The 25,564-nt window shown below is 39.3% G+C and overlaps 1 protein-coding gene across 5 annotated transcripts in view; it reads right to left on the bottom strand.

The window, feature by feature from the left end:
* Nucleotides 1-25,564, bottom strand: part of tbk1 (TANK-binding kinase 1) — a 251,835-nt gene that overhangs the window by 66,535 nt on the left and 159,736 nt on the right. For all 5 annotated transcript variants that reach the window (XM_064341969.1, XM_064341968.1, XM_064341971.1 and 2 more), the window contains one exon: nt 19,404-19,480. In XM_064341969.1, coding sequence (XP_064198039.1) covers nt 19,404-19,480 — 77 coding nt within the window. The remainder of the gene's footprint in view (nt 1-19,403; nt 19,481-25,564) is intronic.

A 25,564-nucleotide genomic window follows, 5' to 3' on the forward strand; every position in this document is an offset into this window, starting at 1 on the left:
CATCTGCCAGTACCTTCAAGATGGCTACCAGGTAAGCAGATCTCTTTATATTTCTCCAGTTAAAAGTTAAACATTCTCTTGTCAGACTGTGTACACGACAGTATTGATTATCATTACCGATACAGGTAGTTTTCCACATTTAGAAAAATGTTAGATTAAAAATTTTCTATGAAAATATACTTCATTAATGTCTAATTATGTACATTGAGTAAAAATTTGCTTAGTCATCATGGCTTCTCTATTGTTAGCAAAACATGCTAAGGTTCCTCATCCTCCGCAACACCATTCTCACTTACCGCTGCAATTTAAAGGAGTACCATTGTGATTTTCACACTTTCTCGGTTTTATGTGCTATTTGCACAAGAGGCATTGAAGAAACACAATGAGCAAAGTATTAAATATGTCCGTTCTGTATTTTTGGAGAAATATGCGTTTTAAATTCATCGTCCTATTTTCAACCGGTTGAGAAAGTTGTCATTTTGCTACGTCACGAATACAGTAACCACTCCCATTTCCACGCCCCGTAAAGAAATCTGACAGGACACACCGTCCTGCTGTTCAGACAATGCAAATATTTGACTAACGTTAGGTTCACTTAAATTAGAGTGCCTTTAGATTATTTCTGGTTATATTCATTTAGCTAGCTAGCTAACGTTAGCTAGCTAGGAGGTTTGCTTTCATAAGGCAATGTTATCGATAACGTTAGCTTGCTAGTTTGCTTTTATGAGGACGTTATAGTTGTGCTTTTATCTTAACTTGGCTAGCTAGATAGCAAAAATTATAATTGGATATAAGTCAACGTCCTTACCTTAGCTATCTATCGATACTTGATATACTACTAAGCTAGCTAGCTTGTGAAAATTCAGTCTCCCAAAGAGAGCGCGTATCATGGGGGTAGCTATGGTAATGGGGCACGGTCTGTCAATCATAGCTAACTGACAGTTCTCATTACCACGCCCAGACGGTTCGGGTGAATTTTTATAGTGGGAAATTTAGGCTTAGAAAAATACGTTTTAAAGTACATTGAAATGACTGAAGAATAAAAAAATTATGCACATTTGTTTTGTTGTTGCCTGAAGACAACTGGGAAGTGTCACGTTCAACCACCATGGTACTCCTTTAAGGCCAGTTGCGGTAGAGAGAACTTCTGTTTCGGTAATGAGAATTTAATCATACAGACTATATTTTTAAATATATATTATGAACTATTAATTAAAATATTATTACTAACTGTTGATATTTTGCTTTATGTCCTGTTTCATTGCAGACAGTCAGCAAGTGACAATAAGAAAGCTTTAGCGAAGGCTAGGATGACAAAATTCAGAGAAAAAGTTTACACCAACCCAGAACTGCTGGAAGAGTACAGAAGGAAGGAGAGAGAGAGGTTAGGGGCTGGAGAGGTTACAGCAAGAGTAATTAGCATATATATAGTCTATAGGAAGCCTATGCCCTCATACAGTGTCTATAGGAAGTCAATACCCTACAGTGTTAGGAAGTCTACACATGCGCACGCACACGTCCACCACACACACACGCACACGCTTGCACACACACACACACACAATCAGTAAGCCATTTAGTTTGTACTAAAGGATGTCCACATAGTCTGTAAGCGATTCAGTCCCTACTATAGGATGTGTACACACACACACATACACACACATGCACACACGCACACGCACACACACACACACACACACACACAGTCCCTACTGTAGGATGTACACACATGCACACGCGCACACACACACACACACACACACAGTCAGTAAGCCATTCAGTCTCTGCTATAGGATGACGTGTCCATAACAGTAAGATTTTCCCCATGTTTTGAGACATGCTCATTTCATGTCATGCTTCCTTTCCATTTCCAGATATCAAAAACGAAAGCAAAATTGTGAAATCAAGAAAACTCAAGATCTAACAAAGAAGCAACATGAAAAAAAGAAAAAACAGTGGCGGGAAAACTCAAAAAGGTATTACAGAAAAAGAAACAGCTAAAAGCTGGACATAACACCATCAAGCGAGGAAGATGATACACTTCAATATGTTCAAGAAGCAAATGAAGAAGTTACTCAAAATCTTCAAGAAGACACAGCCTCCCCAAGAGAACAGCCATTCTCACCTCAGCAGGTAAATGTCCCTGCCATCAACTCAACTCCTAAAAGAAGAGAGACATCTCTACAGACAGCAGGACTAATGAAGACATCTACCCCAAAGGAATCACCCAGAAAGAGGAACAGAAGAAAGAAAACACTTGAAAAAAATTGAGGTCAAAGCTGCGCTACACAGAAGAGAAGCTTTTGGAGAGGACCAAAGAGATGGCTGATGCAAGTCTTTTTAAAGATTTCATGTTTAAAATCTTTGAAACCAAGATTTTGTGAGAATCACCCAGCTAATGTTAGTACATAAAAATGCTGAGATGGAGACACCAAGCCCTCAACTTAAGTGTGCTGGTGGATCCTGCACACTTTTAAAATACATTAAAATAAGACACTTTTAACTATCTAACGTTAAGTGTTGAATAAATAACACTGAAAAGAACTACCCAGAGTGGAATCCCTCTGGTTATAATCAACTAACTTAACTAGCTTTTTACTAAATAGCAATGTCCCGGTACCAGAAAATATTTTATTTATCTCAGAACAGCATACAAACAAAATTTACCCAGAATCAGATTATAATATAATAATAAACTATAGCTAATGTTAGCATGTAACAATAAGGGCAAACTATCTAACTACAATAACATTTTGCTCCTGGGGAGTACAAAACCACACAAAAAACCTGCGTTCAGCAAGGAGGAGGCCGTATTCTCTAACCGGCTAGTTTGCTAGCAGAGTGCTTAACCCCTTAGCGCACAAGCCAATCCTTGCTCATTTAGGGGGTACCCTATTTAAAACTTTATAACTCCAGATATGAACACCACAGAGACTTGAAAAATGCCTTAAATGAAGCAAGACATTTGTACAATTTACAATACTAATGCAGATTAGTTTATATTCCAAAATTTTGGAAGAAATAAAGTGCCACAAATGCAATTGTCTCGACAAAAAATCAAAAATGAATTTGCACCTTTTTTAGTTTGCAATGAAATACTGAGAGGTTGCATATATATAGCAGGTTAAACTATACATGTGCTGGTTCAAAAACTTCTTGACCACAAGTTCATAAAATCTAAGGGTGGATATGTAGAACTACTATAGATGTATGAAGCAAAACCTAAGCAGTGTACCCAGCATCTCCAGATCTACCCAAAATGTCTAAATTATGGATTGCTGTAAATCACAACATATTCATGTATTTCACTACAAATCAAATGTTTTGACTCAAGAAACTCACTGTTGTATCATTTTCAAGTGGGAATTACAAGCTTTCAGTCAGTACAGTGGTCTAAAATATCTAGGGGTCCAGAAACATATCCAAAATCTCTACAAAACTGAATAAAACACTTTTTGTCCATTATAAAGCATATAAATGAGCCCCTTATGAAGGTTTAAGATGAAACATTGCTATCAGATTAAAAAAGAATGCAAAAATAGTCACACAATGCAGTACAGTACCTAAATGTGTGATAATTAACTCTTGTATGTATTTCTATACTCTGTACTCTCGTATGCTTTCTTGTATGGGAATGGGACGACATGAAAACAATTTTCAACCGTCCACCATGTTTTGGCATGTTCCAACTCTCACGTCATCACTGTTTGCATGCATCATAAAAACTATCAGATTGCCAACAATGCATGTTTCACAAAAAACTATTACACTACTAACGCTTACATTACAGTGTGAAATATCCACATTATGTAATACCACTAACCTATTTAAAAGGACTTCTTTACACGTAAAACCAACGGTAAGGTTGTATATTTATTCAATATTAGTCCCAGATATTGACTGTAGAATGACTTGGTAAATTTTAAAAACTTTTTCTCGTTTATTTTGTTATTCAGTGAGCAGCGTTTTCACTGCTGTATTGGCATATCTTAGGGCTATTGTCTTGTTGCTATGACAGCATACGAGTTTTTAGTGGTGAAAGAATATTTTTATGAATGCCAAGATAGACAATATTGTCCATTATGTCACGGGTGGGCGGTGTAGTTGTAGATGAGACTGCAGGGAGGGGGTGCGTGTTAAATGAACGACCAGAGCGACAATGGTGGCGCTGTGAAACTCAGCATAGTATTCAGCACAGTTGTCGTATATCGTCTACTAATGAAACTAAAATAACGCGTTTCTGTTTTTAACTCATACTTTGGTTGCAGTAGCACCGAATGTCTGAGTTCAGTAATCTCGGCACGTCGGCGTGCCGGCCACTTGGGGCTTTGCGCTAAGAGGTTAGAGTAATAATCTCAAAGATTTTCATTAAAATAAATGTCTATTAAGTCACTATCTATCGCCGAATTAGGTAACACAATGGCGATTGAGCCTATTATTATATTCATTTATATTATTATAATACTTCATGATAATGTTTTTGCGGTTTATTTTGGAGAAGGTTTTTAGATGTAGGTGTGGTTTAGGCAGGTGATAGGAGGCAGGGTCAGAATTGATGTCACACTTGGGGGGTGGTGGCATTGACTCATTAGCTGAAATCAGTCGCACCTGTGGAGAGGTTTTTTGGGGGGTTTGAGCTGGATCGGAGACGCCATGAGGAAGATGCCGAAAGCAAGGCATTTTGGAGGAAAGGAGACTGAGAAAGCGGAGTGTGTCACACACAGGGGTTAAATTGGTGGTGGACGCGGGTGGACGGCGTCCACCCACCTTTGGTAAATAAATAAATAAATAAATAAATAATTTTGACCAGCAGTTTTACAAATAACTATGACAATCCAGTCCATTTTTCGTATGCTCCAGTCCATGTGTTCCCTCTAGCCAGTTACTCGCTCAACCAATCAAAAATCCGAAGAAAAAAAAAAACTCAGGAGGAATAGCCGTTTAATATAGACAGGCACAGAAAGAAAAATATTGTTGATTGTCTTGATTGTTTGGAAGCGGACGCGGTAGGTAATTTCATTAAGATGTAATTTCATCTATGCAACATTTTAAAGAGATATGAATAAACAGCCCCCACGAATGCCGGCTATTATTAACGGCAACTTTGATTGCTTGAGCAAAATCAGCAGGTTGCTGGTCAGCAGCTAAACTAGGATTGAATGCTTCCCACATACATAACGTTTTTATTCATTAATCATTGATCTCAACCTGTTTTCATTAGTAATTTTCCTTCATTATCAAGCGTGCCAACGATCAGAATAATCAAATGGCATGTGGCCTAAAACACAGCATTTCATACCGTGTTAGGGTAAATCATAAATTCAATGTATCCGTTAAAAATCCGTTTTAATCACCAAGTAGTCTACACTTAACAAACAAGATACACCAGTCTGTTATCTACTGTGTTAGCTTTCAGAATAACCAGCAAAAAACAAAACCTGCACTCAATTTTGCTTACAATCTACGCATTGCAGATATTTTCCATGAATACAAGTGCGGAGAAAGAAGTGCATGTAGGCCTATCCGCAAATAATGTTGATTAAAAATGTGCACAATTTCGTACTGCAAATGAAAATAAATGTAGGCTATAAGGCCTAGGCTACTCGCTAAAACTGCCTATTTGGGGAGAGCCGGTTATATATGATAGTATTGAGTAGCCTATTTTGTGGATTAATTGTATGGATACTCAAGGAAAATCGGGAAGATTCCGCCACTGCTTAGTGATTAAAACGGATTTTTCTAAATCGCATTTATCATTTAATCTCCCTAACACAATGCGAAGAAACTGTGTCCCTTTCCAATTGATTAGTCAGATGTTTGCATGCTTGTTAATCACTGAAAATTAATTAAAACAGTTTGAGATCAATGATTAGTTTAAAGGAAAGTTTTGCGCCTCACCAGTTTAAGAAAGATGGATAAAGGAGGAAGAAAGTGAGGACAAGAGGAGGATGATTTTCATGGGCAAAAAAAATTCTCATTAGCATAAGCATTAATGACACTCAATAAACTTGAAATATTTTATGTAAAAACTTGCATCCATAGTATACATTCTTTTTAAAACATTGTTTTCCTTAATTACAATTATGTACACAATACATTAAAGATACAACAATTTTGAGCTGAGACATTTATTGATTTGTACCTTTTTTCACCCACCTCCCACCAGATCTCAGGTTCCACCCACCTCCCAAATCCCAATTTAACCCTTGGTCACACACCACCACGAACTGTCACTGTATATACACCTTTTAAACTGAACATCCACATTGAAGAGTGGGCTGGCCGACTGGACCAACGGAAGCGGAGTAGCCCGGTTTGAGTGAGCTGGTCGCGGGAAGCCAGAACGGTGGCCTGGCGGTGAGTCAACCTCAAACATCCCCCCCAGATAGGAAAGGTTACATTCACCCAGGAAAGTCCAGGTAATATCTTTCATGTCTAATGCAACACGTAGGGCTTGCTAGCCATAGAGATTTAGGATTTACGAGCCTGGTTTAGCATAGCAGCGTAACAATTGGGGGCTCGTCCAGGATGTGAAACAGCGTGTGTTGTTCAGAAGTCGTAGTTTTTGTATCACGTGGTGTATGTGTGTTCCGGTTCTAGTCGCATGTAGCTAGTTTTGTTGGTTGTTAGCTCGGCTAAGTTAAGCGTGCAGGTGGCTGTTACGGCAGCTAGCGGGGAATAGGCTAACATTACGTTTGTGTGCATTTCGCTTTGGCGGTGCATAGTAGTGTTGAAGTTTAGGTTTTGTGCCGGAGTTTTGCAGTAGTGTGGTGTCCTTTAGTGGCTTGTGTTTTGGCCGTGGCGCGTTATTGGGTTAAGCGCAACCTACTTTATGCTTGGGATATTGTGTGCCGCATTTGTCTGGTTATAGTATTTGGCTTTGTATGATTGGGTTTTGATAATTAGCTCGCAGGTGCTGGGCATGGTGGTTTGAATGCTGTGGAATATCCTGGTTCGGATGAGTATCGGTTTGTGTTTGGTGCATTCCAGTTGATCTGCATCATCGTTGCCATTTGGTAACTTTGTTCACCTCTAGCCTGTTTGTACCTTGTCTTATCTCCCTTTTGTGTGCCAAATATTGGTAGTGAAAATATCACAGTTTGAGCCAGAAGAGTTTTTTGGAACTGATGTAACACGTGTACGGTTAGCTAAGCTTGATAAACCTAAATTATGGAAACTGATAGAGTATTTGGAGTTAGAGGCCCCTGAGGATGCTAAGAAGCCAGAACTTATGCAGAGTATATTGGTTAGCTGTGACCCTGAAGAGCAAGAGAGGGAGCATGAGCAACGAGAGAGAGAGAAAGAAAGGGAGCATGAGAAAATGAAACTTAATTTTGAAAAATCTAAGCTTGCTTTAGATCGCAGACGACAGGAACAGCGAGAAACCTTTGATGTAAATAAATGTTTTTCTTTGGTGCCAAGGTTTGATCCTGGGAAGGTTGAGTTATTCTTTGAGATGTTTGAGAAGATTGGTGTGCAGCGAGACTGGCCTAAAGAGGAGTGGGTGACCCTCATACAGGGTTCCCTAACAGGGAAGGCCCAGGAAGCTTATGTTGCTCTAGACCTGAGTCAGATTGATGACTATGGTGTGGTTCGACAGGCAGTGCTAAAAGCATATGAGTTAGTTCCAGAGGCGTACAGACAGCGGTTTAGGACAGAGAGAGTACAACTGGGACAGACTTATTTGGACTTTGCACGACAACAGGAAGCAGCTTTTGATAAGTGGCTAAGAGCTAGTGAGGTGTATGATTTTAAGGAGCTGCGTGAGTTGACTGTGTTGGAGCAGTCCAAGCAGAGCCTGCCAAAGGTCATGCAGACATATTTGAATGACCTGGATGCTAAAACCGTGTTTAAGGTTGGTGAGGCAGCTGATAACTATGTCCTCATTCATAAAGATTCATGGCGTGACAAACCCAGTGGTCAGGTTAAAAGGACAGGGGATATTGAGAATAGTCACAGTGATAAGAATAGTGGTGGTTGGCGTCCACCTGTGAACTCCCAGAATGGTGGGCGACAGCACAAGCCTTCTCCTTTCCCAGGAGACATCATCTGTCATTATTGCCGTAGACCTGATCACATTAAATCTTGTTGTCCAGCCCTACAGAGAAAAGAGACATCAAGAGCAGCAGCTGGTCGCTCTGTTGCTTGTAATCTCATTGGTTTGAACCCAGTTTAAGGACATGTGGAAACTGTTGGTAAAGCAGGCTTAGAAATGTTTGATGGTTTCCTGTCTGATGAGCTGGTTGCAGTTGAGGAAGGGGTAGCTGAGATTCCTGTTACAGTTCTCAGAGACACAGCATCAGGTCAATCTGTCATGGTATCTGGTACTATTAACCTGCCTGAAACGGCTGCCTTGGGGACATTTGTGCCTATGGAAGGTTTTCGAGGTTGTTATGGTTCCCTGCCCTTGTGCCCTAGTGGCTGCTTGTGGTGTTGCAACATTTGTTTTGATTGTCTTCCTAATAGGAAATTAGTGTCACCTGGAAGGGGTCCTACTTAAGGGGCCCTCTGGCTGATACTCTCTCTCTTCATTCAGAGGACAATCTGCAGTCTGGCTACATTGCTCATGCATTTTCTTTTGTAGCGTTCTTTAATTAAAAATATTTTTGAATTGCGACTATTTTGTGTGATCTCGTTTATGTTGCGACTGGCCAGGGGCTGATCGTAACAGAGGTGCTTACAGTGCTGTTCCCTTATACAAGGTGTTTGTAAGAACTAACATTTTTGTTGGATATGCTCAGGTGGGAGTGGTGTCTGAATTACTAACTAATTAGCCAGATAATGCCTTCAAAGTTATATCTGGTTAGCTAGCTAGGTGGCTGGTAGAAACAAACAACTAGCAACTCATACATTAGGAAGATTTTTTTTTGTTTGTTACTGTTTGTTGTTACTCACTATAGCTAGACATTAGACAGCCTAGCTAGGCAGCTTATTAACATTTTTCAGAGCTAGGTTACTGCAAAAATGATTTTTATTCAGACTGGACAGTGATAGTAGCTAACGGCGATAACTACATTGCAGAGCCACCGACAATTTCAGAGACTTTTCTCCACGCTAGTTCCTCTTATCAATGTCTCTGTAGGAGATTTTATTAAGTTGGGAAGCCCGATACAGAAATTACGAGTTAGGTCCTCCATTGTGGAACGATAGAATGTGGAACTAAAATTAGAAAAAAATAGGGACAATTTACTTGACGGATCATTAGATAAAATCAGATTGGTTACCACGACGCGGCGAGGGGGTCAAAGTTGAATTTTTGCCATCTTCCCCGCGACCTCGCGGCCTCTCGCCGCCTGTCGCTGCGCCGCTGGCAATCCCAACATGCCTTGCGGGGTCTGGCCGCCACCCCTCATTCAAAATGAATGGAGGCGGCGGGGCCGCGTATAGTGTGGCTTCACCGTAAGGTCTTGGAGGAGGAATATCCAGAAGCCTTCCCAGTCTGTGTGTTACCTGTTCTCAGACTAAAGCCCTTACAGATCTCACTGTTAATGTTGAGGATGATGCGGTAGCAAAAACACCTGTTGTAGAGGTGTCTAGATCGGAGGACCCTCCCCCTAGCAGACACAGTTTTTGCCAAATGGTGTGGTATGGATCAGCTGCCAGTGTTGAGTCGAGACACATTGATTGCAGAGCAGAAACAGGACCCCACTCTGAGCCCTCTTAGGGAGACAGCGGCTACTTGTGAGGAGATTGTAAGTTTGACTGAGGGATTTTACCTCAAAGATGATGTGCTTATGAGAAAGTGGAGACCCAAAGATCGACCTGCCACTGATGAGTGGAGTGTGTATGAGCAGATAGTTCTGCCTCAGGGTTATCGTGAAGAGGTGTTACGTTTGGCCCATGAGACACAGTTAGCTGGCCACTTAGGCATTACAAAGACTCAGGCTAAGGTCATGACACACTTTTATTGGCCTAAACTCCATCAGGATGTGGTAGCTTGTTGTCGCTCCTGTCATTCTTGTCAGTTGGTAGGGAAACCTAATAAAAAAGGCCCTGTAGCTCCGCTGACCCGTGCCTGTGGTGGAAGAGCCTTTTTCTAAAGTGGTCATGGATTGTGTTAGCCCTTTGCCTAAAACTAGGAAAGGTAATGAGTTTTTGTTGACTATAATGGATGTTACTACTCATTTCCCCAAGGCTGTCCCTTTAAGAAACATTAAGGCTAGAACCATCATAGAGGCGCTAGTAGGTTTCTTTTCTTGGTTTGGGTTGCCAAAGCAAGTGCAGCATGACCAGGGAACCAATTTTGTGTCTGGAGTCTTTCAGGAGGTCATGTGTGAGCTTGGCATTTCACAAGCAGTTTCATCCGCTTATCATCCCCAGTCCCAAGGAGCTCTTGAACGGGCTCATCAGACTCTAAAAACTATGTTAAAAACCTACAGCATTCAGTTTCCTGGAGATTGGGGTGTCACACTCCCATTTTTGCTTTTTGCTATGAGAGATTCTGTGAGTGAATCTACGAGATTCACCCCCTTTGAACTTGTATTCGGTCATGAGGTCAGGGGTCCCCTGAAGCTGTTCAAGGAACAGTTGCTTCAAAACAAGCCAGGTGCAACTATGCTGCAGTATGTTTCTGAGTTTAAAGATTGTTTGCGGTCTGCTTGTCAGGATCCCAGGGATAATCTTCACCAAGCTCAGAAACATATGAAAGCTCAGTTTGATCAGAAGGCCGTTGATCGCCATTTTGCAGTTGGGGACCATGTCCTTGCCTTAGTGCCACAGTGGTCATCTAGTCTGAGTGCCTCTTTTTGTGGTGCCTACACTGTTTTGAAAAAAATAGGGGACAAAAATGATGCAATCAGCACTCCTGAGGGCAGGAGAAAGACCAGATTGTGCCATGTTAATCTGTTAAAGCAATACCAGGGTCGTTCACGTGGGTCGTCTGTTGCCTGTGCAGCTATGGGGCAGATATTTGAAGAGGATGTTAGTGGAGAAGTGGAAACTGTTGGGTTCCGCCTGAGGAACTCTGAGGCTCTGGATTCGCTTGATGATCAGCTGGGGCATTTGCCGGCAGAGTGGCAGTCTGAGTTTAAGGCTCTGACAGCAGAGTTATTCCCCCTTTTCCAGGATGTCCCAGGGCACGCACCTCTCTAGCTGTCCATGATGTGGATGTAGGCAGTTTGACTCCAATCAAACAACACCCATATAGGCTAGCACCCTCTAAATTGCAGAGTTTGAGGGAGGAGGTGTATCATATGTTGGATATTGGGGCAATAGAACATGGGCAAAGTGAGTAGAGTTCTCCAGTGGTGCTTGTCCCGAAATCGGACAACACATCAAGACCTTGTATTGGAACAGGAAAGTGAATCAGGTGACTAAGGCTGATGCTTTCCCAATTCCCAGATTGGAAGATTGCATAGACAGGATCGGGAGAGCTGAGGTTGTGTCAAAGTTGGATTTATTGAAGGGGTATTGGCAGGTGCCTCTGACCCCACGGAGATTTCACCCTTTGTGACACCCGATGGTCTGTATGTTTGCAATGTTCTTCCATTTGGCATGAAGAATGCCCCCGCTACATTTCAGTGGCTAATGAATACCATCACTAACGGGTTGAGCTCAGTAGTTACCTATATTGATGATGTGGTTGTGTATAGTAGCTCATGGGAAGAGCATATTAGACACCTACAGCAGCTCTTTGAGAGGTTACGCGAGACGTGTCTTGTTGTGAATTTACCTAAGTGTGATTTTGGAAAAGGGCAAGTAACCTACCTTGGGCATCAGGTGGGACAAGGAAAGGTGATGCCTCGTCCTGCAAAAGTGGAAGCTATCCTCGATCTTACCCCACCAAAGAGCCGACGGGAAGTTATGAGAGTGTTGGGTATGTGTGGATTCTATAGGAGATTTGTACCTAACTTTTCTGCGGTTACTAAACCATTGACTAACCTCCTTAAGAAAGATGCTAAGTTTGTTTGGACAGAAGCCTGTGAGCGCGCTTTTGGAGGGGTGAAAGCCATATTGGCGTGTGAACCTGTGTTGCTTGCTCCCAATTTTGATGCATCTTTCAAGCTGGTGGTGGATGCATGGGACATTGGAGTGGGTGCGGTACTCTTGCAAGTAGATGCAGCTGGGCTAGATAGACCAGTAGCTCATTTCTCTAAGAAGCTAAACAAACATCAGAAGACTTATTCAGCCATTGAGAAGGAAGCTTTGGGTATTTTCTTGGCCGTCAAGCATTTTGAAGTGTATGTGTCTCACTCAGGTCGACAGGTTGTGGTGTACATGGACCACAATCTGCTGGCCAAGTTCAAAACGTCGAACCCAAGAGTGTTCAGGTGGGCACTAGTTTTACAGCCCTATAGTCTGGTTGTACAGCACTTGGCGGGAAAGGATAAAATCTTGGCAGATTTTTGGCCATATGCCAGTTGGGGAGCCTACCTGAGCGACCATCGAGTCAGTTTCCAGGTTTAGTTTGTACACTCTTGTTGTGTTTTCCTTGTTTCCTGTTTACGAGGAAGATGGTAAATTTTTGATAGCTCTGTTACAGTAGCAGATGTTCCAAAATTGTGCAGAGAAGTCTATGTGTAAATAAGGTAGTGTGGGAATTAAATAAAATTTTATGAAAAAAAAAACAAAGGGAAAAAAAACATACAAAATATGATGTGGGTGTCACATATTTTTTAGATGTTTCTCCCTATGTGGGGAGGGATGTTATGATAAAGTTTTAGCTGTTTATTTTGGTGAAGGTTTTTAGATGTAGGTGTGGTTTAGGCAGGCAGTAGGAGGCAGGGTCAGAACTGACATCACACTTGGGGGGTGGTGGCATTGACTCATTAGCTGAAATCAGTCGCACCTGTGGAGAGGTTTTTTGGGGGGTTTGAGCTGGATCGAAGACGCCACAAGGAAGACGCCGAAAGCAAGGCATTTTGGAGGAAAGGACACTGAGAAAGCGGAGTGTGTACCACCACGAACTGTCACTGTATATACACCTGAACATCCACATCAAAGAGCGGGCTGGCCGACTGGACCAACGAAAGCGGAGTCGCCCGGTCCAAGTGAGCTGGTCGCGGGAAGCCAGAACGGTGGCATGGCGGTGAGTCAATCTCAAACATCCTCCCCAGATAGGAAAGGTTACATTCACCCAGGAAAGTCCAGGTAACATCTTTCACGTCTAATGCAACACGTAGGGAGAGGCACTAGGTTATGGGCTTGCTTGCTAGAGATTTAGGATTTATGCCTGGTTTAGCATAGCAGCGTAACAAACAGTGTTGTGAAAAAACATCAAAATCACCATTGAGTTCATTACGTTAAGGACCTATTAGCATGCTTAATGTATTCATAAAAGATTTAGAGTGAAAACAACATCTTCAGTTTTTCACATTACCAAAATAAGACATCTTGCTGGAGAGATGGACGCATGGATAGCCAATATGTTATTAACTGACTGAAAAATGCTTAACGTTGATCCATTTCTTGCTGATAAAGGGGTTGGTAATATCTTGTGTGGCAAATAGTCATACTGTACTGCCATTTAAGGGACCCTTTTCAGATCTTGTCTGGATTTGTCACAGAGATAATTATTTTGTTCTGTATTTTCTTTACAAAAATCTTATTTGATGTAAGCTTTCATTGATCATGTCAAAGTGCACCAGATTGATGCATTTACTTGTTGAAATACAACATTTGTCCCTGTTCACACCCTACCTCCTGCTCTACCCCCAACCTGCCAATTGGACCGAGTTTAACAGAAATCTGGCTTGGAGCCAATGGTCAGGCTATTTTTATTGAAGCCACTCCTGCCAACTACAATTTATTTTTCTCAGTTATAAAGAGAGGGGGGGGGGTACATCCAGCATTGCCTCTTCTTTTTCTTGCCACAAGGCCCTTGCCTTTGGAAATTTCTCATCCTTTGAATATCATGTAATGTTACTGAAATTTAAACCATTTATTCTCAATGTTACAACTTATAGACCCCCTAAATTGAACTCATTGTTTTAAATGAATTCTCAGAGTTGCTATCCATCATTCAGCTAAGACTATAACAGAATAATTGTGGCAGGTGAATTTAACTTACATGTAGATATCCCTTCAGACTCCACAGTGATGGATTTTATTCAGCAAGTTACTGGACCTACTCACCAACAGGGGCATTCTCAATCACATTTTAGGTCTTATATGCTGGTCTCCTGTTCTTCACAGAAAGTTACCTTTAATGTGGTGAGACCCAAGGGTCAATCTTTGGTTCCATACTATTCAGTACTATTCGTGTACATTTTTGTACATGCTTCTACTTGGCAGTATCATCCACAAACATGGCAATAACTTATGCAGATGATACCCAACTGTAATTGTCTGTTAGTCCAGATTACCTTTGCCTCGTTGACACCTTTGTAGACTGTCAATGACATGGATGGTTTACAAACACATGGATGGCTTATAATTAAACAAAGGGAAGACAGAGATCCTGGTACGATGGGAAAAGACAAATAGAGAGAAAGTAATCCCCCATTTAAGCTCACACTCTTTTAAAGTTAGATCCCAGGCAAAAAACCTGGGTGTTATTCTTGATAGAGGCTTGAACTTTGAGACTTACATTACGAACATTACAACTGCTTTTTATCATCCACAGAATGTTGCGAAGGCAAGATCCTTCCTCTCTCAGGAAGATGCTTAATGCATGCCTTTATTTCCAGTCGTCTCGATTACTGTAATGCATGACTCTCTGAACTCCAAGAAAAAATGATTGGCCAGCTTCAGTTAGTAAAAACACTGCTTCTAGGGTGCTAAACAAAACCAAGAACAGTGCACATATTGCCCTCATTTAAAAATATTTACACTGGGTTAGCGGTTGCTTTTAGAATCGATTTTGTAATTATTTATATTTATTTTTTAATATAACATTTTTAAAGTTCTCTCTTTAAAACTCTGGAGTACACTTATGACCTTCCTATTAAATATGTCAGGAAAATAAAGATGTTTTTTCAAGATTATCGCAAAATGAATCAAAGGCAGTGCACTGTAACGTACCTGGGAGTCACTTAATTAACAAGTGTAGCCTGTTTTCAGTCTGATAAAGTCCTTACAAATACAAGTGAATATAACTGATGTGTCCTCTCAATGGATTTTCTATGGGAATGTGTGCCTGACAGAATTTGCAACAGTAACTAAGGAAAGCAAAACTTGGGTGGAGCTTGACAAAGGGTCAATTTCATAAAATCCAGTTGAAAATCGTTTTAATCCGATCAGCTCCTTTTAAAAAATCTGGATATTTTTTGGTGGAAAAAACTGAAAAGAATCAGTCTCACTCATATAGAACCTTGCCATCAGAGTGAGGTCATCACTCTGGATGACTTGGCATTATTGAAGGAACCTTGAATTCTGCTCTGTACTAGAACATTCTTAAGGAGAATGTCCGGTCATTTGTCCTTGAGCTGAAGCTGAAGTGTAATTGGGTTATGCCACAAGATGATTCAAAACACAAACGCAAGTCCACATCTGAATGGCTTAAAAGAAACTAAATTTGTTTTGGAGTGGCCTAGTCAAAGTCCTGCCTTGAACCCAGTTGAGATGCTGTGACAGGACCTGAAATTAAAAAACCTGCCAGTTTTTCTGAATTAAAGCAGTTCTACAAAGAAGAGTGGGCTAAAATTCCTCCACAGCGAAGACATAACAAATTAAAGCCGCAAGCGGCGTTGGAAGGGGTCCAAGCATTGGCAGCATCGCGCCCCCTATAGAGCGATTTTAAAATGGCTTTGTCCTCATGATCATACGCCTTCACCCAGCATATCTACTGAATGTCATGATGATCGTATGAAATATTGATGACTTATGGCCAATTTTGAGCTAAGAGACGCTGTCGGATGACTTAGTTACGTCGCCATGGATGTGTCCTGGTCGCTTCCCGTCAAGGCCTTTACTATGTCGTAACACTTAGATGGCATGTCATAACACTTAGATGGTCCGGTGTGCATGCACAGCTGCAGTGTTTCTGCGCCGCAACTAAAAAAGGAGTCACACTAGTGTTGTCACGATACCGAAATTTTGACTTTGATACTGATACCAGGTTTAGTATTACGATACTCAATACTGAAATGATACTTGAAACTTAAACGGTGCTAATTCGATACTCGGTACCTAACGATACTGAAATTACCTTAATAGATCAGAAACATAATGTCCACAAGGGTTGACCTCATTTTCTAATTCATGGTTTATTAACAACCTGGTTCATTAACAACCTGTAAGTTGAAGCCTCTTCAACATATTAATATGCATAGGCCTATAGTGTTACACACTGAACAATAGAAAAATATGTTAAATATATTTCAAAAATTAAACAGTTGTAAAGTAAATAATCTTTAAAACAGGTCTTTCACCTTTAAATAGATTTAAAAACAGCATATTTTAATAACAATGAAGCATCTATCTATAATAAAATATTTCCAAATTGGAACACCTATTGCTACTGAAGTGAACTGAGTCAAAGCTTGCGCAGTATCAGGGAAGTGAATGCACAAGCGCAGGTCACCTCACTTGGCAACCTTAGTTGCTACTGCCATCTAGCGAAGATTCTGACAAACTACACTTTTCATCCTCTAAATCAGTAATGCGGGAGACACATTTCCCTGGCTTTTACATTTGACGCAGAACTACCGAACGTCGGAAAATTCAAATACGAAACCGTTTTTTTTTTTTTTTGTTTTTTTTTTAAGTACCGAGAAAGTGCTGAAGTTTTGGTATACCGTGCAACACTACGTCAGACACATATTCCAATCCATTCCTCAGTTTAGCAGAGAATGCACATTTCAGAGCGCCTCAGAGACAGATAGAATAATAACACATAAATACACATTTCAAATAATAAATACGACATTAAAAAACGAAACAAAAAACGAAACAAAAGACGAGTTATGAAGTCGCGACCTACGCGCAGAGCAGCCGACCGTTTTATTTATTTATTGGCAGATGAGAAGCAACAGGAATCACAAACGGATTGTCCAAGACAATATATGACCACTCAGTCGCAAAAGGGACATCTCTACCCGTGAAACCAGTGGTAAGATTGTATAATTATTCAAAGTTTAGTCCCAGATATTGAGTGTAGAATGACATGGTATAATGTAAAAAACAAAATTGTCTCGTTTATTTCGTTATTGAGTGATCAGCGTTTTCACTGCTGTATTGGCATATTTTAGGGCTAATGTCGGGTTTATCTTGTTGCTACGGAATATTGCATTACATTACATTACAGGCATTTGGCAGACGCTCTTATCCAGAGCGACGTACAACAAAATGTATTACCATAACGAGAAACAAGTGTGTCGAAAACCCTAGAGGGCAGTAGCCTACCGTTCTAAGTGCAGGGAACAACCGCATAATTCAACTTGGAACCTGTAGGTTAAACTGATTAACGCTAACACAAACAAGAACAGCAACAATGCAGTCTATGAGAACATTCAAGCAATAGTTAAGACGAGTTAAGACTAAGTCACCTACGGAACAACTACCTAGTTACAACCCTAAGCTTACAGTCAATTTAGAGATTAAATTGAGAATACGATTTCTCTCAGCATAATGACGGATTTAAAGACTAAACGAACTCACCCGATATTGTCTTCAAATGGACCGTATTTAGACACTGACAGACTACAGCATAAATTGCGTCTTTTTGTTTATATTCAATATTAGTAATTTCAGCGAGAAACTGCAGCTGTAGGTCGTTATGTTATGGTAGCAACGGAACGAAGCGGACTATATATGTATTAGGCTACCGTCATTGTTTCATTAGACCAGCGTGTTTGCACAGAAACTCAGAACCTATCAATGAAATGGTTTAGTTATTTCTCAGCATAATGACAGATTTAAAAATTGAACGAACTCACCCGACACTGTCTTCCAATGCTTCCCCTCACTGAAAAAAACTAGACCCTACGGCAATAGTTAAGACGAGTTAAGTCACTTACGAAACAACTACCTAGTTACAACCCTAAGTTTACAGTCGATTTAGAGATTAAATTGAGAATACGATTTACAGCATAAATTGCGTCTTATATGCAATATTAGTAAATGCAGCGAGAAACTGCAGCTGTAGGTCGTTATGTTATGGTAGCAACGGAACGAAGCGGACTATATATGCATTAGGCTACCGTCATTGTTTCATTATACCAGCGTGTTTTCGCGCGTTTGCACAGAAACTCAAAACCTACCAATAAAATGGTTTAGCTTTTTCTCACCATAATGACAGATTTAAAGACTTAACGAACTCACTCGATACTGTCTTAAAATGGATCCATGCCAAAGAAAAGTAATTATTCATCCTCTCAGAAAGCTTTTACTGAAAACATTTTGGTAGCATATCCTAGCATGCACTCTGGGTGGCGCTGTGAGACCATACTTTCACTGATAAAAACTAGACCTACGGTGTCGGATTACTTGCGTCGCCATGGTTGTCGCTTGCCGTAAAGAAGTTTACTCGATGTCGTAACCGTTTGTATTTGGAGCTCCAGCTTTTCCGCACCCCACCTAATGAAAAAGTCCAAATGGTGTGCAAACCATATGGCGGACATAGGTGCTCCCAATAGGAAAGTTGTAGAGCATTCAGATGCATCAGTCGATTAAGTTTTGTGTTGATCTGACTTACGGTGTGGGAGTTATGGCCTTTTAAAGTATGACCCTCTTGTTATAGCGCCACCATCTGGCCAATATAGGTGATTTTTAGTGCCTGAGTAGTGGGGGGCCATAGGAACCCACATACCAAATTTGGTTGGTCTACAACTTATGGTTGCTGAGCCTCAGACATTTTAGCGGAGAAAACTGCCACGCCCCAACTAAAAAGTCTAAATGGCGGGCAAACAATATGGCGGACATAGGTGGGGCCAATGGCAAAGTTGTAGAGCACGTTCAGATACATATGTCGATGAAGTTTTGTGTTGATATAACTTATGGTGTGGGAGTTATGGCCGTTTACGCGTTACCCTTTGTTATAGCGCCACCATCTGGCCGACGTGCATGATTTTTAGTGCCTGAGTAGTGGGGGCCCATAGGAACCCACCTGCCAAATTTGGTTGCTCCAGGACTTACGGTTGCTGAGCCTCAGACACTTTTAGCGGAGAAAAATAATAATAATAAGAATAATCCCAACAGATACAATAGGGTTCCACCAGCTTCGCTGCTTGGACCCCTAATTATGGGAAGCATTTGGTTGCAGTTATTGCTGCTAAAGGTGGTGCAACCAGTTAAGTTTTACTTACTTTTTCACTTGGACTATATGGCTGTTCAATAACTTTTCATTAAATAAATGAAATAATGATCAAAAGATGTATTTTGTGTTTACTCAAGTTCCTTTTGTCTAATATTACATTTTGTTTAAAGTTTTGAAACCAAAAATTAAATACAGATATACTAGAATTAGAATATAAGATAAAGGTATGCATGTGGCATATGATATACACATGTACATTTGTACTTACGTCGTTCAGCTTTGTCCTTTTTGAACTGTTGGTAGATAGTTGTGATGGCATCCAGCAGCACTTTGATTTTCTCAACACTATAAAAGAAAAATCAGTGAGTAGTTTCCCTTCTTTACGTTAATTTGCTTTCATTAAAATTAATGTAAAGACTTTATAGTAATTCTGGATTTTAGAAAAAATTGGTTGTATGAAAGGTAATAAAGTTTTTTATTAACATTATATTTAATTTTCTTCTGGGTACTCTGGTTTCCTCCCACAGTCCAAAGACATGCAGGTAGGCTAATTGGAGACTGTAAATTGCCCATTGGTATGAGTGTGTGAGTGTTTTCTGTGCCCTGATAGATTGGCGATCTGTCCAAGATGTATTCCTGCCTCTCACCCAGTGCATGCTGGGATAGGCTCCAGCACCCCCTGTGACCATTACCAGGAATAAGCAGGTATAGATAATGGATGGATGGATGGATTATATTTTATATGTGCTATTAATCTCTAAGCAATGGCACATATTTGTTCAAATGGTATTAATCTCCATTTTTGTCCAGGTTACGTGTGGCCTGTACTATCCGTGACAAAAAGTTACCAAAGTTTGGCCAAGTTATTGGACAAAACAGTGTACAGAAATAATATAGCTGTAAACAGCAATTAAGAGGGCTCATAGCCACAAATTCCCAACTTCCAGTGCTATAATTTGTGTAGCAGCCAATGTAATAACTACCGTTAATGTAATAACTGCCAATAACGTAATTATTTTTCCGTTCTTAATGTAATAAAAGTCGATAACGTAATAACTTACCAATAATGTAATAAAATTTCTGAACCAATAACGTAATAACTTTTTGCACATAATGCAATAAGTTATTAGATTATTGACTGGTTATTACATTATTAGCTGGGTTTAAAAAAATCATTAAAAATGTAATAATAGGAGCCGATAATGTAATAATATACTTGTATCACTATGTAGAAGTTTTATTTATTATCAAGTCTCAGACTTCCATAACACTTAGGCCTACCCTTACTGTTGCTTCTTTCAAATAGCTGCTCAAAAACCAGGCCAATCCTGACCCCTGAATCTTAGTCCTAACTCTGAGAAAACACACACACACACCTACTCTCTCTCTTTCTAGGAATTAATTGTTTGTGTAACTTGATGGTTAGACTTATCTCCAGCCCTGCCTTATACTCCTTTGCCATTTGAGTACCAAATTAAGTGGGAGCACACATGTTTGCAAACACAGACAATTACTATTATGTTGTATAATATGAAATCTATACCTCTTTGAAGATGCTGTGTTCTCAAATAAAAAAGACCAACACTTCTTTCCATGAAAAATATAATCTTTAATCAAGCGTATTTAAATAACTTCTTCAACCAAACTGGCACTATTATGCCTTGTGCTCAACTTTCAACCTCTTAATGCAAAATTCTAAACTGTAAAATATAGTATATAACAAAGATAACTTTGGTAACACATCTTTCAGTTTTATCATAATAATAAAGGATGGTTTACCGTCCCTTTTTTAAAGAAATAAACATTCTCTTGATACACATTACATTTACAGTATCTATACCAATTGGTCCCAGCATCATGTTTTGTCTCAGAAAACAATATGTTTCATTTTTTCAACAGAACTATTTTTTGCCCAAACTAATATAAAAGTAGTATTGATAATTCTTTTAACAACATGTATTTTGCACTCCAAATGAGGAACTATCGATTATTGATAAGTATTGGTATTGATAAGCAGTATCAATAGTGGTATTGGTATTGATAAAATCCTAACCATGCCCATCCCTAGTTGTATAAACTAACTAACTCACTAACAGGTGCAGTTTTCTCATGACATGGCTTGCCATTGTGCCCCTTTCTCTCTTGTTTTAAGCACTTCTTTCATGGTGACTTGACTTGTGACTTGCTTGACCTGAGCAATGACTTGACTTGTCTTGCTTGAGTATAAGTATATTATTACATTATCGGCTCCTGTTATTACATTTTTTTATGATTTTTAAAAAACCCAGCTAATAATGTAATAACCAGCCAATAATGTAATAACTTATTACATTATATGCAAAAGGTTATTACGTTATTGGTTCAGAAAATGTATTACATTATTGGTCAGTTATTACATTATCGACTTTTATTACATTAAGAACGGAAAAATTATTACATTATTGGCATAATTATTATTATTTTGATTTTAGATGTCCATATTTGATATCCATCATTGTTTGGGTAAATATGTAAGTTGCCCATAGGTCATTTCACAAAACCGTTCTTAAATTATTCTTATGTTTGTTCTTAAAAATGTTCCTGTGAAAACCAATATGGAAGTAATGACACATGAGATGATGAATGCTGACTGTTTTATTTGTAAATTTTATGCCCAATTCTGTTCATGTGATTAGCATAAGAAAATGAATAAGTACAGATAAGAAAAAAAAAGAATGCTGAATTGTTAGTGGAAAGGTTCTTACACACAGTTTATGATCAAATATGATCGTACGCATGTTTCGTGAATGAGACCCATTGTGATTATACTGCCTCATGTTCCTTTTGAAGCATAACATAATTGTTGTTAAGCACTACTTTGAAGAATGTAATTGCCAATGGATTGGAAACATTGTATATATTTTATTGGTTATGATAATGAATACATGAATAGGCTAATGGAAAATAATAATTTGAATAATATGAAGACTAATATTATATGATTCTTAATCAGAGGAAATTATAATCCTGCGACAGCTAAACATAGAGGTTAACAGTACTAACATTTACCAAAGGTTAATTCATGTTATGGGTTAGTGACACGCTACTCTATATTATGTGGTTAGTTCAAACAGTCTCATAAAATAAAGTTTTAACAATGTGAAACAACAAGGTCAGGGAATTTGCTTTTGCAGACCAACATAAACAAACACAATGTGTGCTCCCTCTAATCTGGTTGGTTAATTTGGGCACACAAACAATTGATTGGCTCATGGTAATTGGAGCTGTCAATCAAACACTGATAGATAAACCATTGATTACTGCTTTAATGTTTAAGCGTCAAATAAATAAATCAAGCTCCGCATTTCCTTTCCCTAAAAGGGGTGTTCCTGCCCCAAGCAGGTGGCTAATTGATCAAGCAGTGAGTTTATTGTAGAGTCACAAGAGGAAGGGGACAGGCACTTAATTATGCCTTGGTTGACCAGAAAAGGTGAACATAACTCAGCAGAGGGTCAGTCCTGTTGTCAAGAAGCCAGAGGCCACAAATGTTCCTATGTATGATTACATCGTTACAGCGTCTTTGTGAGAGTTTTCTGTAAAAAGCACAGAAAACAAATAAAATTGAATAGAATAATTTCATTCAATTATTTAGGCATTAAAATCTCTACCCGTCAGAGTTTTCACCTTGACTTCACTTGCTTACTTAAAACTTCAGAAGATGATTTACACCAATGGTCAAATCTTCCACTTTGACTTATGGGACACATATTGTAACAGCAATAAAATTTTATATTCTGCAAAAATCAATTATTTATTTTGAATGATCCCAGTTTAATGACCTCATCAGTGGTTTTCAGCTTTAAATACAATAATCAATAAATTTTACCTGAAAAATAAACCGGCTCACATAAAATTGGCTATATTACAAACAAAGAAATGTCATGGAGTCTTAACTACCCCCAACTTCTTTAATAACTATCTTGCAGACCAACGACAATATACATTATATGGCCAAAAGTATGTGAACACCAAAAAGCTTAACAAGTGGGTGCTCTGAAGGGGTGTCTGAGGGGCTCTGACGGTTAAGACACTTGTCCCCCCGACCAGAGACCACTAAGGAAACCGACACTTTGCTGCGTGCCCCAAAGCACCTTGCCTGATTAACACGAAAGAGATGGCCTGCTACCATCCGCAAAATAAACCCAGCTGGTTGATTTCCTGTTTTGAGGAACAAGTATCCAAATACTTTTCCTCCGTACCTACCCTGCGGCCAAACCCAAGTGGATTTTGGGCACATCCCAAGTCAGCATGACTGGAACCTGTCGCGACCCCGACTTCAAAGAAGAAGTTTCTCAAGAGTCCTTGCGCACCTGGCACGGACCTTGAGCCAGCTGATGCGTCACCTAAAGGAATTAAGGATTGGCCTCCCCTCTTATTGCCTTTAAGTATTGAAAAGCATTTTATTTAACACATCAAACCATAGGATAGCGTAAAAGTTATTACCCATTAGTATTACCTGATTAAGTCATTTTACTGCTGTTTGTTGTTGTGTTTGTTTTGCTATGCGTATGTTGGTCTGGAATAGCAAATTCCCTGACCTTATTGTTTCATATAGATAAAACTTCATTTTATGAGACTGATTAAACAAACTAACCATATAATATAGAGTAGCTAACCCATAACACAAATTAACATTTGTTAAGTGGTAGTACTGTAAATTTCTATATTTAGCAGGCACATAATTATCATTTCCTCTGATTAAAAATCGTATAATAGTATTCCTCATATTATGCAAATTATTGCTTTCAATTAGCTTATCCATGCATTCATTATCACAACTAATAAATTAATATTCTTTATTTCCAAACCAATGTCGTGTCTATGTTATCTCACTAAGTTGGGCTCTAAAGACTGAATTTTGATTGTTCTGAATAAACCTGACCAAACCTCACTAAAATAAGATGAAACAAACACAGGGCCAACTTACTAGAAATAATTTAGGAAACAATGGGTAGCACTGCTTAGGAATACAGCTTGATTAATTTTTGTGTGAGCTAAGATAGCCAATATGGTTACTTGTGACTTGGTCTACTGTTGATCAGTGCTTTTAAAGCACCATGAACGACAAATAAATTAAAGTGTCATATTTTTAAATGGAAAAAAGTGTTTTTAATGGGGTATTGTGTACACGACAGACCTGCTAATTGTTTGTATTTTGGTAGAGGATCGAAACGGCTAACTAACATTAATTTATAAATGTGGCATTGCAGGGTAGCTACAGTAGCCTAATGTTAAAAAGTACCTAACATTATAGGCTGAGGCTGTTTCTAATAATTTTTCTCTGTATTACGAAACTTTCAGCACTTAGTTGCATTGCATTAACGTTAGCCAGTATCTATGCAGTGGTATTCATTCATTAGCCTGCTTTCTTCAGTGAACAAATAACAAATAACTGGATATTCTACACATTTAAATAAATTTACAAAAATATCAGGTTTATCTCTGGTTAATTCATTGCCATTTTCAGTGCTTTTCTAAAGGACACATCAACAGTGAAATATGATATGCTCTACTTATCACTTAAATAAATAAATACAGAAGTATGTGGGACTGAGTAATTATTTTTGCAGTATTACTAGTTCTACTGCCAGTTAAAAATGAGACATTTTAAATCTATGTTTTTTGCTTATTTCACATGTAGTAGCCTACCGTCTACAATGTTAGGGTCAATTAGGCTACATCAATTCTAGGCTACAGTAAAGCCAGCATGAATTTTCTGTTTTCAGTCAACACTTTGTTAGTCAAGTCTGTGTTGTTCTCTTAAAACACATCTGGAGCTTGAGCAGCCACCCCTAAAAAGCCTATAGATAGCCCAACGTTTATTGTAGTGAGGAAGTAGGCTATGTAGCCTACAAACGAATAAATCATTTTTAAAATCGCATAGGCATAGCATGCTTGCTGTTACATAACCAACTCACTGCATTCTATGATAAACGTTCCAGCGAGAGGGGCCCCTTGTGAGAGTACCCCTACCACACATACCATTGTCAATGTAAAGTTTTTGGATTTTGCCCATATTTTGCCTAGCACTGTGTAATTTTACTTCAAACAGCTCTGACATGTCAGGAGTCACCTGTTTCAGTTACGTTCATAACTTAATCATGTCAAATAATTTATGCTGGATTTTTATTACCATTGCCGTAAATTATTGTACATCTACACATCAAAACTTCTATGTAGCCTACTGTTGTCAGACAATGTTGTGACCTGTGAATTAAGTCCATTGTTTTACAGCATTGCAAATGGATGCCTTCATCTCACTGACACAAGAATGACAACAGCGCACATATAAGAAAGGACTTCAGCTGAGACAATTTTCACTGGGAGATAAAGTACTTGTATTACTCCCTTCTTCTTCTACCTCCAGGCTAGTTTCCAGGGGGCAATGAT

The sequence above is a fragment of the Anguilla rostrata genome, chromosome 7 (genome assembly GCF_018555375.3).
Source record: "Anguilla rostrata isolate EN2019 chromosome 7, ASM1855537v3, whole genome shotgun sequence".
Classification (NCBI taxonomy): Eukaryota; Metazoa; Chordata; class Actinopteri; order Anguilliformes; family Anguillidae; genus Anguilla; species Anguilla rostrata.